General features: G+C 42.0%; 1 protein-coding gene across 6 annotated transcripts in view; it reads right to left on the minus strand.

Annotated features, from left to right (window-relative positions):
* The window catches only part of Ctnnd2 (catenin delta 2), an 881,165-nt gene that overhangs the window by 254,975 nt on the left and 610,051 nt on the right, over positions 1–16,139 (minus strand). For all 6 annotated transcript variants that reach the window (XM_076551692.1, XM_076551693.1, XM_076551694.1 and 3 more), the window contains one exon: positions 10,873–11,005. In XM_076551692.1, coding sequence (XP_076407807.1) covers positions 10,873–11,005 — 133 coding nt within the window. The remainder of the gene's footprint in view (positions 1–10,872; positions 11,006–16,139) is intronic.

A 16,139-nucleotide genomic window follows, 5' to 3' on the forward strand; every position in this document is an offset into this window, starting at 1 on the left:
GACAATGGTAGGCCTGAGCTAATGGCCGAGCAGTTTAAATAATATAAGAGTCTGTGTGTTTATTTTATTATAAGTGGGCTCCGGGACTGGTGGGACTTGGCAGGAGCTGGAGAGAAATTCTCCAGCTATAGTCGAGTAGTTTTAAAGACCATGGACCCAATTGTTGAGCGTCTGAAATACTTTGATACTTATCTGTAAATCAGAATTATGAATAATAACTTTCATTTTCCAAAGACATTTTTATTTCACATGCATGGGTGTTTTGCTTGCATGTATGTCTGTGTACCATGTGTGCGCAGTGCCTGTGGAGGCCAGAAGATGATATTGGATCCTCTGGAACTGCAGTCAAAAATAGTTAGCTACCATGTGGACTGGGAACCAAAATTTGGTGTTTTGTAAGAGCAACAAGTGCTCTTAACTGCTGAACCAACTCTACAGGCCTACTATGAATATTAACTTTCTGGTAAATCTAAAACTCTTCATCTTGCAGCTCATATCTAATAAAAGTATTCTTACATAAAAAAAAATGCTTTTTATTTCTGAAGACTCTCCCTTTCATTCTCCGAGATCCCTCCAGTTCTTTCCAACAATGTCCAAGTACAATTACAAGATAAAGCCCAGATGTGAACATGGGGCCTAATTCCCACTTTGCCCTGCCCCTTGCCAACAGCCCCCAAATGTCTCCATGTAAAATCAAATTAAAAATCTATGGGATGACCTTGGGCATAGCCACAACTTCTTAAACACAAACCCCCAACCTCCTCTGAAACAACCTGTGGGTTGTGACCCCATAGGCTGTGCATCTGAATGTAGTAGTCATATACAATCTAGAAGCAGTAAATGCTCAGATGAACAGCCAAAGAATAATTCAAATTCTAATGTGTAATGAATCTGAGGAGTCCCTGCCAGTGTGCATCTGGGCTGTACTGTATAGCTTCACTGTAGCCTTGGCTCTGGACACACATGGAACTTCACAGTACACATCTTGTCATGCCACACAGTGCCGGCACCTACTGCTCTAACATGTTTTGAGATGACAATATCTCATGAAACACAGTGTTTTTGCATAGGTACACAGTATCCTGCTCTCATAGCAACACCATGATTCAGCTATGGAAAACAAAGACTTTTAGTGTTTTCCCAGTATTGTTCCTCAGCAAGTAAGTACAAGATTGATGTTTCTTTGAATTGTGTTTTGTTAGAAAGTTTGATTTTTAAATTGATATTTCAGTTGAGATTAGGATAGAATTTTCAATAATTTCTGAAATGTTTCTGAACACCTTTGCAACACTTACGCATATGTATTTATACAAAGAGGTGGTCTCAATGACAACTATAAATTCAAAAGAATGATGAACCCTGAAAAACATAAACTACATCTACATCCTATAGCATTAAATATTCAGCTAGGATTTGTTTATGTAAAACTATTTAAGCTTATCAGGCTCATTAGTATTGCAAATTTGTTAACATCATAGGTCTATAAAAGAATTGCTTTTAAAAATGATTTATTATCACTAAATATTTTATATAGATCTATTTTATATATTACTTACTATGGGAAATACAGTCTTCATTGTCCTTAAGTCCCTGCTCTAGATTATAGATTATATCATCTGTAGTTGTTGACTTGTCCTCACTCCGACTCCAAAACCCATGAAGACATCATGCAGAGACCATGACTTCCCTTGAAGTAGACTGCTGAAGGTATTCACAGAATTCCTACTAGAACAATCACTGTCCATCTTTATAACTACACAGATACTGGATATTATAGTATTATTTACTCTCAACTAGATTTCAAGGGAAATTTTGGCTTAACAAGGCTCTGGTGAATTCTGTTGGGAAGGTAGTCTTTTCATACATCATTGTTAACCAATTCAATACATTCAATCATAACATTCTGTTTTTCCAAATAGTTATGGAAATTAAAATTAGCCTAATGGAGATCCTTGGGGAATACAGAAAACATCTTGTATGAATATTCATAGTGTATAGCTTCAAAAAAACCCAAACCAAACACTTCCAAAAGGGCCATGTGGAAAGGGCAAGGTCCTTCCATATTGGCTTAGCTACTGAGATGGGAAGATTTGAGTCTTTTGATATAGAATGAAATGGAGTGATAACACCAGCAAATATGGGACTGAATGAGGTCAAGTTCACTTATTGAGGACAGATTCATGACAACAGAGGCAGCAGCCATAACTGGTTAGTACAGACATGAGATGGAAACCCACAGGAGCATGTACTGTGCATGGACAAAGTATGCTACCCAACCTTTCTGCAGGATTGCATTCGGTGGTTTGAGAAACTATTTTCCTTAGCTCTGTGACATGAGAACCTAGAGAATTTTAGAAGGGAAAACTGTAAAGATGGCAGATAAACAAGATATGCCTTCCTTGGTTCGATGATTTAGAGATTTTTCTTCCAGCATGGAAGTAAGGCCTCAGGGTGATGAGTTGGCAGCAATTCAGAATCAAATGGCTACTAGGAGGTGAGAGGACAGGGCTCTCCTGCTACTCCTCTCAAAGGCAAAAAAAGAAAAAATGGAAAATGGAAAAGAAGAAAAGTGGAAAATGCTGGGTGAGGCAGTTTAGGTGCATCTAAAGTTGATCACATTCTGAGAGATGGACTCGTGCTTCAGATACAGGTCTATTTAAAAACATATGAAATACTTCATCTCCAGAAATGTGGCAAGGAAAATGGAGCACAGTAGCACTTGGCTGTCCTTGAGAGGGGGAGGCAGGAGAAGGAGTTCAAGATCAGCTTACATGACATGAGACCTTGTCAGAAAAAAATAAACTGTACCAAGGGAAAAAAAAACCTAGAGAGAAATCCCCGTGTCCCACACACAATAGGAACCAACTGACGTCCAGGAAGGCTATTTGTTTCTCTTTCTTATAACAGTAAAGACGAGGAACTATTCCAGGAATGGGCAGGTAAAGAGGATCCATTCAAATAGGAGGAGAGTGTGAACGTACAAAGGAAATGAAATTAAGATAAGCCACCATAAAACTGAACAAACCAAGACTAGTAATGTCACAGAGCTTAAGGGACACCAGCTGCATGGATGTTCATGGACACCCAGCTTTTGAGGTGGCTCTAGGCTCATCCTTATCTTGCAGAGAGAAGATGATAACACCTGGAGTTTCTTGTCCTGACACTGGGTTGCTAAATTCTACTCCAACAGTGGTCTGACTCCTTGATGCCCACCTGCTTCCTGAAAGGCTCTCAATGCTCAATGATTACCCAGACTGAAGTCTGGCCATGTTTCTATTCAGAATCTCATTCCCCACACCCCACCCCACCCCACCCTACCCCACCTCACCCCACCCCATCCCCTGTGTCCAACATCCCCCTTACAGAGCAGGATGCACTCAAGACCCACTCAACTCTCCTTCCTTCTCACTCTGTATCTTTTCCCTCTGCTGGAGTGGCACTGGGGATAGCCGATCTGCTAATTCAAAGGCAGGTCATGAGGATACCATCTTTTCTCTGGCGCATCTGTGCTGAGGTGGTTTGTGGGCCACAGAATGGCCGGTCTGAGTTGCTGAGGCCCTCTGGTGCTTGCAGGGGACAGTCTCAATCTGTGTCTGATGCTTGCAGCTGTCTTCACCCCCGACAAACACATCGGCCACCTCTTGGCTCCTAATCTCTTCTCTCTTCCACAACCTTGTGATGGTTCACCTGGAGGAATCCTGACATCTTAGGGCAGTCCTAGATCCCCAGGACTAATTGCACCCTCATTTCACCTCTCCCTATGATCTAGAAACACAGGGCAAGACACCAGATGTGAACGGAAGGAAGCCAGGCTTCCTATGGCTCTTCCATTCTTCCATCCCATCCTTCTCAAGTGGCATTTCTGTCCTTTACACTGCTCCCATGAAAGTGGTCCTGAAGCCACTGAAGAGACTATCAAGATACAGTTCTATCAAGAACTGGGTCCTTTTAGAATCAGTCTTGGTATTCATGAACTCATTTTGTAGTGGGCAAGATAATTGCTCATATCTGTATGCCATGTCCTCTGGGGCTATGAGAAATACCTATTTGGCATATCACATAAGTCACACAAAAGTGTCATGCTGGTACCTGAGGTTTCCATGACACCCACAAGGAGGTCCTTAGTCAGCCCTTAAGAAAAACTTCCAAGGCCAGACAAGCCTGACTGATGGAGGGATGCTCTGACTGGCTCAGGCCCAGGGGAAAAGGGTAGAGAAGAGACAGGAGCAGGAGATGGTGGCTGGGCACCAGAGCAGGTGATGAAGAGATGCATGTGATGGGGGTGGGTAAGCACCCTAGGCCTCCTTTCTTTAAGTAGAAAAGCCTCATAAAAAAACAGCTCCTGGTGTCTCTGAAGGTCTGTCTCCACTGCTTTCTCCACATTCCAAAGGATCATAATTTTGACTTCCTCCCTCATCCATCATGCCTCGGTGGAACCATATTTGTCTTCTTTATTTCTAATTCTGCCGCAGCCTGTTAACAATATTGCCAGCCTATTATCTCCTCCACTGAGGGTGAGTCACGGTCCTTTTCCTTTGAGGTCCCATAACTGGTGCTCCACCTCCTCCATCACCCTTCATGTGTGAAGGACCAGGCTTTCAGGAAATTAAAAAAAAAAATGTATCAGCCATCATCGTCACTCATTCTGTATTAGCTCTGGCAGCACTGTGCTCACAGTGGACCACACATCATTTTCCTCCTGTGTCTGCGAGGCTGTGATCTTTGCAAGCTTTCAGCTTTCCACAGAGCTAACCATAGACCCAACTATTGCCCGAAGCACATTTCCAGTCTGTTCCTCTTCCTGCCTTGACTGTAGCTGATGGGATCACGAATATCCTTGGAAACAGGTCCCATAGCACTATTTATCAACACCACTGCCCCCTTTTCAACATCCCCTAGCTGACAGCAGCAGATCTCAGGAGCTGGACAAGCAAAGAGGGTGTCTACACACACTGTTGTCTATAAAACCAGAACACTGGTTTCACATGAAACGACTATAAAGTTTCCCAGCTGACATCTGCTCTTGGCTGTCAGCTCAGTGGTGTCCTTGCCACAAGGATACAGAGCCCCAGGCCACCGTGCAGCCTGGTCCTCTAGGACTCAGAGAGGCAAAGCTGTTTCCTCATGGTCATGGAGCCACATAGTGGTACAACAACCAGAGTTCAAAGGCTGGCTCCAGTGCCTTTTGACAATAGCAGTGGTATTCTACTTCCCGATGCCTAGCAACCGAACACAGGCTCCTTGAAAAATAAATGAGGGACAATTTACAATGAGGGTAGAGAAGGAATCATTCAAAGGCAATTGAGCAAAAAAAAAAAAATGGATAGAACCTTCCCTTGTACTACATGAGGTAGAAAGAATCAGAAGTGAAAGAAAATCAGGAAATACTTTACATGTAGTAGACAGGAATAAGTCCCAATTTCTTTAACATCTAAAATGTTTTAAATCGGTCTGAAGAAAACATAATTATGGAGAAAGGGACATTTATATATGAAGATCAATTTTTGTGTTCCAGTTAAATAAAGACACACTTTGAAAAAAATATTGTAAATGATACAAATTGGACATTATGTGCACGTATGCATGCACATGTACACACACACAGACATACACCTGGGAGTGGTAATACACATCTATAATCTCATATAATCTCAGCACTCAGAAGGCTGAGGATGAAAATCAAGGCTAGGCTGGGCTACATGGTGAGCCCTAGTCTTCAGAGAAAGAAAAAGAAATTCCATAGGTACATATAAATAAAACCCTTGGGGCTGACGGGCTAGCTCTCAGACCTCTTCCACCGGCTGTAAGTGGGTTCATTTGTAGATAGTATTTTTCTGGCAACCTCTGACTTTCTGTTTCCTGTTTTTAACTTGGGCTATTCATCACTGCAGAAAGCCGGCAGCCACCCTGACTGGACGTTAGTACTCATTACAAGCACCCTGGAACTATATTCTGCCTTCCCGTGTGTGTGTGTGTGTGTGTGTGTGTGTGTGTGTGTGTGTGTGTGTGTGTGTGTAATCCCTGGTATGACAATGCACTGCTTACATATGTTTGTCTGGTAGGTGTGGATTCCTTAACCGACACATTAGTAACATTTGAATCTCTCCTTTAATGCAAACCCAGCTGTGAGTCACCTTTCTCTATGTCTACTAGAATTACCTTTCTGTAACAAAAAACAGAGTATGCTTTAGGAACTGGAATGGCATCATTGGGAAGGGTGGTTTGGAGGTAGGCAAATACAACCCAGATTGTTTTCCTCGTACAATCTTGGAATGGCTTAACAATAGGTTCTTCAAATACTTCAGTTGCATATTGTATAGTCAAGCTAATTTTTCTTATAAGGAGGGATCAGGTCAAAACTCTACATTAAATATTCATTACTGGTAGATTTAGGCTTTTTGTCAAAGTTTCCCACATGTGGGAGGTCACATTACAATGTTTGAGTTTCTAGAAAAACAATGCGTTCATGAATTTATTTAACAGAAAGCATATCCTTAATGTAAACATTTAACACTTTTATTAAACTAATTTCTGTTTAATTAATTGATTTTATTACATTTAATTTAAACAGATAATAGAATAAAATATTAATGTTTTAATATTAAAAATAATCCCTTGCTGTGACTTAGAAGGGTAGAAATATTTTTTTAATGTCTAGGATGTATATTACTTAGATATAATTGAAGTGCACAGACGTGTGTCTATGTGTGTGTGTGTGTGTGTTTCTATTATGTAAATCTCTCCATGTGTGAATAGAAAAGCTCATCTTCTTGTTTATTCAATGGTGTATACATAAGAAGACATGGAAAAAAAAAGGCAGAAAGGAAGAACTGAGATAAACCAAAATTCTTTCAACTCACAAAGGCTTTTGGCATTATCTCCAAATCAATGACATGCTCTTAGTAGGCTTAACTGAAGAGAATTCCCCAGAAAGGATTGACGAAAAATGCTCAAAAGTTATCAATATTGATGAACTTCCTCGGACATGCTTGCAGTCTATACTCCTGAGTAAGCTTCCATGTCCCATTTTACTCTGACTTCAAGTTATTTTACTGTGACATCTCCAGCAATTATCACACATGGAAAGCACTATTCACATTTTACTGATGTCTACCCATGCTGCTCAGGCCCCTGCCCATTTAAAAGACTACTTAGATATCAGATGCCTATTGGGTGCACATTGTGAGGATTCCGACACCTTCTCCATCCCTTCTGCTTCCTCTGATCTCTTTTAATGTTTCTTCAGCTTCTTTCCTTGTGATCTTGCCTTAGACTCTGAAGGAGCTGTGTGCAACCCTCCCACTTCTCCCGATCTTCAGGTGCTTGCTGATCTTCAAAGTATATGCACTTAATGTTCTACCCTAGATTGGGGCACCTGGTGGGATGCAAAGTTCACTTTAGTCGCTGGACACTTGTCAAGCTGACACTGCCTAGCTCTAACTCCTCAGCTTTGCTGCACCACAGGGGTATGCATGGATGCTCAGATTTAACTTTATTAGCTCCATAGGAAAACATAAAGGGCTGGCTTTCATCTGCTGATTGAAGGAAGTGAGTCCAAGACTTTGTACCTATAAGTTTCGGCATCCTTCTCAACAAAACTGATTTTTTTTTTTAAACTTCATTATAAGAAAACTGTACAAAACACCATGATGAGGAATGAGGGAGCTATGATTTATGGCCCTCTGTGTAGAGGAGATTTAATTCTGCCTTCTGCTCAATGGCCTATCCATTGTGTGAGCAAAGTCAATACCAATAATGAAATGTAGACTGAAGGGCTAAATCAATTCAATAAAATGCAATAGAAAGACTAGAGGACTGAGTAAATTTGGAAAGGCTAGTGCCTGCCAGATTAGTATTTGGACAACAGGTAATTACAAAAATCAATACCTGTATATGAAAACATGACAGGCAGCCATCCATCGCAAAGCAGGGCGTAATTACTAACGGTGTGGACTCTAAGTAACGATGAGAGGACAAAACAAGTCCATGTAGAGTTCTCACCAGACTTTACACGTTGGTGTGTGCATATGCTGATACACATATGCACACCTCCCCATATGACCACAGGAAGTGGGGTGGGGGCAAGTTACACCTCATGCTCTCAGCTCAGTGTTAAGTCATGTCTTCAGTCCTATCCTACCCTAGCCTTCCTTCTGATCCAGCTCATGGGAACCAGAGGACAATCATCACGGGGACCCAGAGCTGAGGATGGGGCACCCGTGGGGAGGAGGAGTTCTATTAATAATATTAACTGTCCTTCAAGTGCTAGCTGTTGGAGAAAACTCCAAATACTGAAAGGTGACTCAGGCAGCTCAATGACACCACAAAAGAAAGTATTATATGTGCACACACACATACATACGACATGCTCACACCTCCATATACTCACACACATACTGACATATACAGACATAACACAAGAACATGCATACTTATATATACATGGGCAAAGACACATGTACACACAGACATACTCATGCCTACATATGCTCACAAGCACACTGGCATATAACACATACATGTACACATTGACATCTATATACAAGTTCTCATACTCTGATGTGTACATACATTCATAAGATTATATTGTAACTTAGTGTCTTGTGTTCCTAGACACAAAACTATGGATAAAGCATGTTCACTCACTAATCTGTCTTCTTAAATCAAGTCCTTTAACCCCACAAAGGCCCTATAAATACAGTTTCAGTATCACTAGTTTTTCATGCACACATTTCTACTCTTGTATTTTTTCTCTTTTAAAATTTCTTTACACTTAAACCTTAATTACATCATTTCTCTGCTCCCCATTCTTCCACTATTTTAAAGATAAGCAAAGAGGTTCCAGAAGACAGTAGCTTCTGTTCCAGATGACAAGCTTGGTTGCTGGCATGGGAAGCTTCTTCCATCTGATCTGATGGATATGTCGGTTCCCCTTCACTGCACAGCCTCTGTCCGCCACAGGGTACAGAGCGCAACTCTGATAGAGCTACAAGTAAGTCCAAGATCTGTTGTTGGGCTGCATGGCAGCTGACAGGCCTCAAGGCCAGTCCGCAGAGCATGTGTGCAGAGCTAGTAAGACAAGCGAGTTCATACTGCCCTGGGCCATGGTAGCTGTGCAGCCTGACTGGATGACTTCCTTTCCTGATGTTTGACTTCTGAAAGCATAGAAGTTGCCACTCCCCCTTTCCCTTCTGTCCCTCATCCAAACAACATGATGGAAAGCTCACATTTCCCCCTTTGACATGAGCAGGAGATTCAAACCAGAGGAGGCCCAGTCTGTAGGGATGAACCCACTGCCCAGCCATTCACAGTGCTGAGCCAGCGTCCTTTCCAAATCTCTTGGAATCCACATCTGGACTATGAGAGAGCCTGCTCTGTTCATTCCTGAAAGCCTCATCATGTGAGAAAAAGCCTTGCAATGTGTTCGTGGGGTCTGAGGGATGTCAGAAAACCCAGTATCAGCCCCAGATTTGGGGCAGAAACACAACCCACATAGGACTGATACACCAAGTGCTCCTGTATCAACATTTTGCCAACAACATAACAAGAAGCTTTCATGACCTTGGGGGAAGCTCCAAAGGTCTCCTCTTAGAATATTATCAGTATGTGGCACCCTACTCTGCCCTTCACTTTGCATGATGACTGGGCATGGGGGGGGGGGTGTCAAAGCAGGGACCCTAAGACGGTGTCTACAAGGAACACCTGTCATATAACCTTAATGTGATTTTGGTCATCTTAACAGTAGGTACATTTTACATTTAAAAACTCTCCTTGCTTAGCATTTAAGGTCAGATAATTCTATGCTGTGTGTGGCTGCCCTGCGCATTACAGGATACTCTGTGGCATTGACGGTCTTTGCCCATCAAGTACCAGTTTTAACACCACACCCCTCCCCCAAATTGTGACAATTCAAACTGTACCCAGCCACCAAACCACAGCTTTCTGAGAACTACAAGAAATGTGGTTTTTCTGATGGTGGGCACGAACCAACTTCTTGAAGGAAAATCTGCTAGGCTACATGCATCCAAATGTAAGGAAGCCAAAATCCACAATAAATTGCAAAGACATCCTTGCATCTTTTCCTTCCACTGTTAAACCAGTTTGGCTCATGCTCAAAATTTCTTACATGCTATGGAGATGCCTCATTATAGTTTACAAAATCTTTAAAAAATTTGATTACTCAGCTCCTTGCAAGCCAATGCTTATCCTCTATCTGAAAAAAGAATTTGAGTTAGCTGCGGTGACCATGGTAATTTTCCAGAAATAAAACACACTACAATGTTGTACATTCCTTGGGGTATTCCAAAAGCATGGAGCATTTTAACAACCATTTATGTGATGGACACAGACAACAGGCTCTTTAATGGATCACATATATCCATATTATATCCACTGCTGCTTTTGTAAATGGCTCAGAACATTTGGTTATAGGGCAAAGCCTACAGCGCTCATCCTACTAACAAGTTCTCGAAGACAGACAGGCCATCATGAATCCTGACAATAATTTGAGGAGATAACAATTGATGTCTGGCATTTTTTTTTTAGTTTTGGGAGATAGATTATTCACAAAGACAGAATTAGGAAAAGGAAGACAAATTATAGCAGCGTGAGGCGCTGAAACATCAGCTTCTCTCAGACGGGCAGGCATGCCTGGCCCTCTCATCCTCTGTACTCAAACAGAAAAGGTGTATGCACATGTACACATGCAATTCACTACACGACGAGCTCTCTGTCTCCGTCTCAAGGATAAGTCTACCAGTCAATGGAGCAATTTTCATTTTCCTGTATCTTTTTCTGTCTGACGTGACTCTCAACATACCTAAGCACTTATGAACACAACACCACTCCCTCGATGACGCCCGGAGCACTCACCTCTGCTTTAATTTTATTGTCTCCGAAACAGAGGTGTTGCAAGTAAGCTGCTGCATTGGATTGGACGGAAGGGAACTGATGCTGCAACATCTGTATCACTTCAGGCAGCTCTGGGTCTCTCCATCCAAACTCCCTGTATGAAAGGAAGCAGGAGAACATGAGGAATCAAGCCCAGCACAGGCAATGTTCTTCTAACACCCACTAAATGTGCTCAGCAGTCAAGAGAACACTTCACAATGACTGTGCTGGCTTCCTCACACATACATGGGTTCAGTGCAGAAAGGGTTTCTGAAAAGATCTTGGGTACCAGCTTTTAAGCATCCACATCTGTATACATTCATACTCCATGAAGATTACATACATGTGATCTACCTGTCTCAACTGAAAAATTACAGAAGATTAGGAAAAGATAATTTAAATCCCCGCCCCCCATTTTTTCACTTGGGCTTAATTGAGTAGAGAATACATTATTTTAATATACGATTTCAAAAGGCTGGCATACAGCATTTGCCAACATTATCAAATGAGGAAAACAATGGGTACAATCCAATATGCCATAAGACAGGTAAGCGTACTGATACTGCTACTTTTGTCATTTTCAAAGCCTTTTAAGAGACGAATGAAAACAAGAGGGAGGGAGGGAGGAAGGGAGGGAGGGAGGGAAGGAGGGAAGGAGGGAGGGAGGGAGAGAGAGAGAGAGAGAGAGAGAGAGAGAGAGAGAGAGAGAGAGAGAGAGAGAGAGACCCCTTAAATGATTATCTGAGGTTGGAAGTGCAGTAGTAGCATGATGACTTCAAAAAGGTAAATTATTTATTTGAAGAGCTTTCCAATGCATGCTAGCAAATTTTATGTGTCTCCCCTTTCTTTCTGTGTACTTTCCCTAACAAAAAGGAAAACTTAGCCCAAGAAGCTGGTTCTTTATTTACTTCCAGGATATATGCTCCACTCCAAAATTTACATCTAAATTCACTGTGTGTGTGTGTGTGCTGTTCCTAAGAACGTTATTCTGTGAAATTTCTCAGCTCCCTCAGGTAGACCATGTAACCAGTGGGGTGAACTCTGTGGGTTCTATTCTTAGAAATCAGAGAGCTGATTTTTTTAAATAGAGAAATAAAAAGCAACCTCTGAGACCACAGACAAAAACCTGACCTCAGAAGCCACAATGGGGACTATTTATCTGAGAGATGGGCTGGAGGAGAAATAGGGTGACTTGGAAGCCAATCCCACTTCTGGCGAAGCCTCCATCCTCCTGAGCAGAGAAGTCGTGAAAAATGAGGCAGAGAAGGTAGAGGCCGAGGTTAAAAGTTCCCTGGCAGATTCTGACCTGTCCTCCCTATCTCCCCTTTCTCACAACTGGTAGAACTGTCTCACAAACGCCGAAGCATGCTGGTGCTGAAGACAGATGGAATAGGAAGGCCTCTGAAGATGGTTCGTTTTTACTGGGGGAGAGAAAGCATTTGATTTCATGTGGAGGAAGTCTTCAATATACTTGCACTCTGCCTGATGCTGACAAATTTCCCAAAAGATAGACAGCACATATTTTCTGAAAATAGTTAAGAAATGGCTGGGACTGAATCCTCCTTGCTTATGTGATCACAGAAGAAAATAATTACGGGTCAAAACATGAGAAGTCTGTTTTCCTCTCAATTTAATTTCCCTTTGTGGCATGATTCCAGATCACCTCTGTAAATCAAAAAAACAAAACAAAAACAAAAACATTGTCCTCACAATAGTAGCCCAGCAGACTTATATTCTTTATGTAAATGAAGCCCAAATCTGCAGAGAACCTATACAACTTCCAAGCAAAGACATTGCATTCCTAAGATGAATTTAGGTAAACTTACACTTTCAGAAAGCAATTAGTAAAGAACTCATTCCAGCCTACTTTATAAGCCAGATGGCAATTGCTGTATTAGCCAATGGCTTATAGGGCATACATCAAGAACATCTTTTGAGCAAGACCTCCAGGAAGGAAGTCTTAGGGGTCCTTGAACATCTGTACATGCGTGTGTACATACATGCATGTACACACACACACACACACACACACACACACACACACACACACACACACACGACTCAAGTCTGGCAGGTGAACATTCCAAACTGTTCTTGGACAGGTGAAGGGAGGAAGGCTGCTGCTCCCTCATTCCCCATCCACAAGCTTCCAGAATCACTTCCCCCCTCAATGTTCTTCTAGACATTTCAGTGTGGTTTTGACTGCACTTTTCTGGTTCAGACCCTCCAAAGATCCCATTGTGTTAGAAGAGAGGCTCAGAGATCCCCCATGACCTTCTATACTCTCCTGGCTCTGCTCACTGATATGATGGGGGGCACTGGCTGAGTGGATGCTCACTGAGCCCATCTGTTGGAGTGAGATAACAGTTCCTACCTTAGAGTACTGGTGGGATGGTTAGCAATAATAGTTACAGCTGGCACCCAGTGTGGGCCCTCTAGAAATGTCAGGGATTCCATATAACTAGATGAAGGAGAAAAGAATAAGAAATAAGAACCATCTATAATTCCTAGAAGGTGAACTCATAACTGTCACTTGTTACTGGGCTTTACTCTGGAAATGTTAATGGACTGGAGAATATGCAAATGTAACCTTTTCTCCATTAAAGCTTGTCGCATAGACCAACAACATTGTGACTACACCCTCCCTCAAGTGTGGACTGTCTGCATTGTTAAAATCACAAGGCAATGCACAGAGCTAAATAGCTAGCAGTTTTGAAATTCCTTACTGTGCCATGCTGGCACCAAAATCAAAGAGTTGGTGGGCTGTCACAGCATTTTATCAAGTTCCCCAAGGAAAAGAACCCGAGGACACCCAGGGTCCTCACAATTCACATTTCACTTTTAGCAAAAGTTCTTGCCAGAGTGGACACTCTCCCTTTGACTGCAGCATGAACAACTTCACTGGTGCCTGTTTGGACTTAATGTAAGACATTTCAACCATGCGTGTGTGCATGTGTGCGTGTGTGCGTGCGTGCGTGCGTGCGTGTGTGTGTGTGTGCGCGCGCATGTGTAAGTGTGCAAGCACACATGTGCAAGTGTGGAAATGAGAAGCAGACATGAGGGGACCTCATCACTTGCCCTTTATTTTATTTTTTTGAGATAGAGCCTCTCACTGAACCATTGATTCATATAGGCTGGTTGACCATTCAGCTCAGGAGATCACCTCGCTGCCCCCTCATTCACAAGCTCTGAGATTACTGGAGCTTGTTGATGAACGCACTCTTTTTTTTTAAATGGGAGCACTTGGGATCTACATTCAGGTCCTTATACTTGCAGGGAAGGCACTTTACCAATTAAACCATCTCTTCTAGGCCCACAATCATTATAAACTTTTGAACTCTCAAAGTTTTAAAGACTGAACTACTATTAATTTTTAGATCCAAAGCCATGAGGTAGGCTGTTTTGTTCTTTATTTCACTTTATCTTGAAGAAGTTGGGAGTGGTTCAGAGGTGATGAAATTAGAAAGTAGGCAGAAGGCTTTCATTAATAATAAAAAGGAGATATTTCCATTTTCACTAACCAAAGTGAAATTATCTGATGATATTCACATGAAAGAATCAATATTGTCCACTTTATTCTTGAGTACTTTACAATCCCAAACAAAAACCTGTTAATTATATTTTTAAAAATCTATCATATAAATAGTACTGGAATTACGACCATTTAGAAAGAAAGTGAATTGTTATAATTTTGTAGAAGAAGTGGCTTTCTTCACATTGTACAGTTTTAGTAAAACAGACTCACTCAGCCATATCACAAGCATGCATTCACTCTGCCATGACTCCTTAGGGCAAGTCACCCACTCCACAGATATATACCTAGCTCATGAGGGATCTGACAAATAACCATGGCAATAGAAAATAATGTAACAAACAATTAAAGATGCATCTCTGATAGTGTGGTGCTTTGAATTAGATATGGACCCCATAGACTCATGTGTTTGAATACTTGGCCCATAGGGAGTGTTACTCTTAGGAGGTGTGGCAATCACTGGTGTAGGTATGGCCTTGTTGGAGGAGGTGTAAGACTGTGTGTGTGTGTGGGGGGGGGGGTTGAGGTCTCATACTCTCAAGCTATGCCCAGTGTGGCTCACAGTCTCCTTCTGCTGTCTGCTGGACTCTCAGCTCCTTCTCCAGCATCATGTCTGTCTGCATACTGTCATGTATCCCACCATGATGATAATGGACTAAACCTTTGAAACTGTAAGCCAGCACTAATGAAATGTTTTCCTTTATAAGATTGGCCATGGTCATGGGGTCTCCTCACAGCAACAGAAACCCAAACTAAGACAGACAGATAAATGAAATGAATGAATCCCATTAGGAAATGAAGAGAGAATGGTTTATAGTATTGTGAATCTGTCTCAGTGTTTATGATAGGTCTCTGGTTAGAAGATGTGGTGGTTTGAATGAGAATGGCCCCTATAGGCTCATGTATGGGAGTACTTGGTCCCCAACTAATGGAACTGTTTGGGAAGGATTAGGAGGTGTGTAGAGGAGGTGTATCTTGGGGAGGGGGACTTTGAGGTTTCAAAAGCCCTTCCTGTTCAGTTAGCTCCTATTCTTGCTTGTGGGTCAGATGTAAGCTCTCAGCTACTGCTCCAGCACTATGACTGCCTCTCTGCTGCCTTGCTCCCCACTACGATGGTCATGGACTTTAATCTTCTGAAACTTAAGCCCCTAATAAATTCTTTCTTCTATAAGTTGCCTTGATTATGGCATCTTAACACAGCAATAAAAAAAGTAGGTAAGAAAGAAGATATTACAGAAAGTCACATCATGGCCTCTAATACCCTCTAAGCCCTGACTCCTGAATCTGTGAATGCTTCCTTATCTGGACAAATACACTTTGCAGATGTGATCAAGTGAAGGATCCTATGGGGGAAGGAGATTATCTTGAATAACCCACAGTTCTCTGAGGCTAATTTGAGCATTCTTAAAAGACAGAAGGAGAGGGACAATTGCTACAGAGGAAGGTGATACTGGCACTTTGAGATAAGGTAGGCTGATGTCTTTGAGAATGGACAAAAGGATCAAGAGCTGTGGGATGGCAGGAGAGCAGAGCTCTGAGAGCTTTCCAAGGCAACGGAGGAGATTTTCCTCCAGGGAGACAGTGATAACCCTGACCCCTTGATTGTAGCATGATGCACCTGAATTCGAGTTTATGGTTGGCAGAATTGCAAAGGGATAAGGCTGTACTGTTTTAAGCCCCTCAATGTTGTGTTGATTTGTAGCAGCAGCAAGGACTG

The sequence above is a fragment of the Peromyscus maniculatus genome, chromosome 15, assembly GCF_049852395.1.
Source record: "Peromyscus maniculatus bairdii isolate BWxNUB_F1_BW_parent chromosome 15, HU_Pman_BW_mat_3.1, whole genome shotgun sequence".
NCBI lineage: Eukaryota > Metazoa > Chordata > Mammalia > Rodentia > Cricetidae > Peromyscus > Peromyscus maniculatus.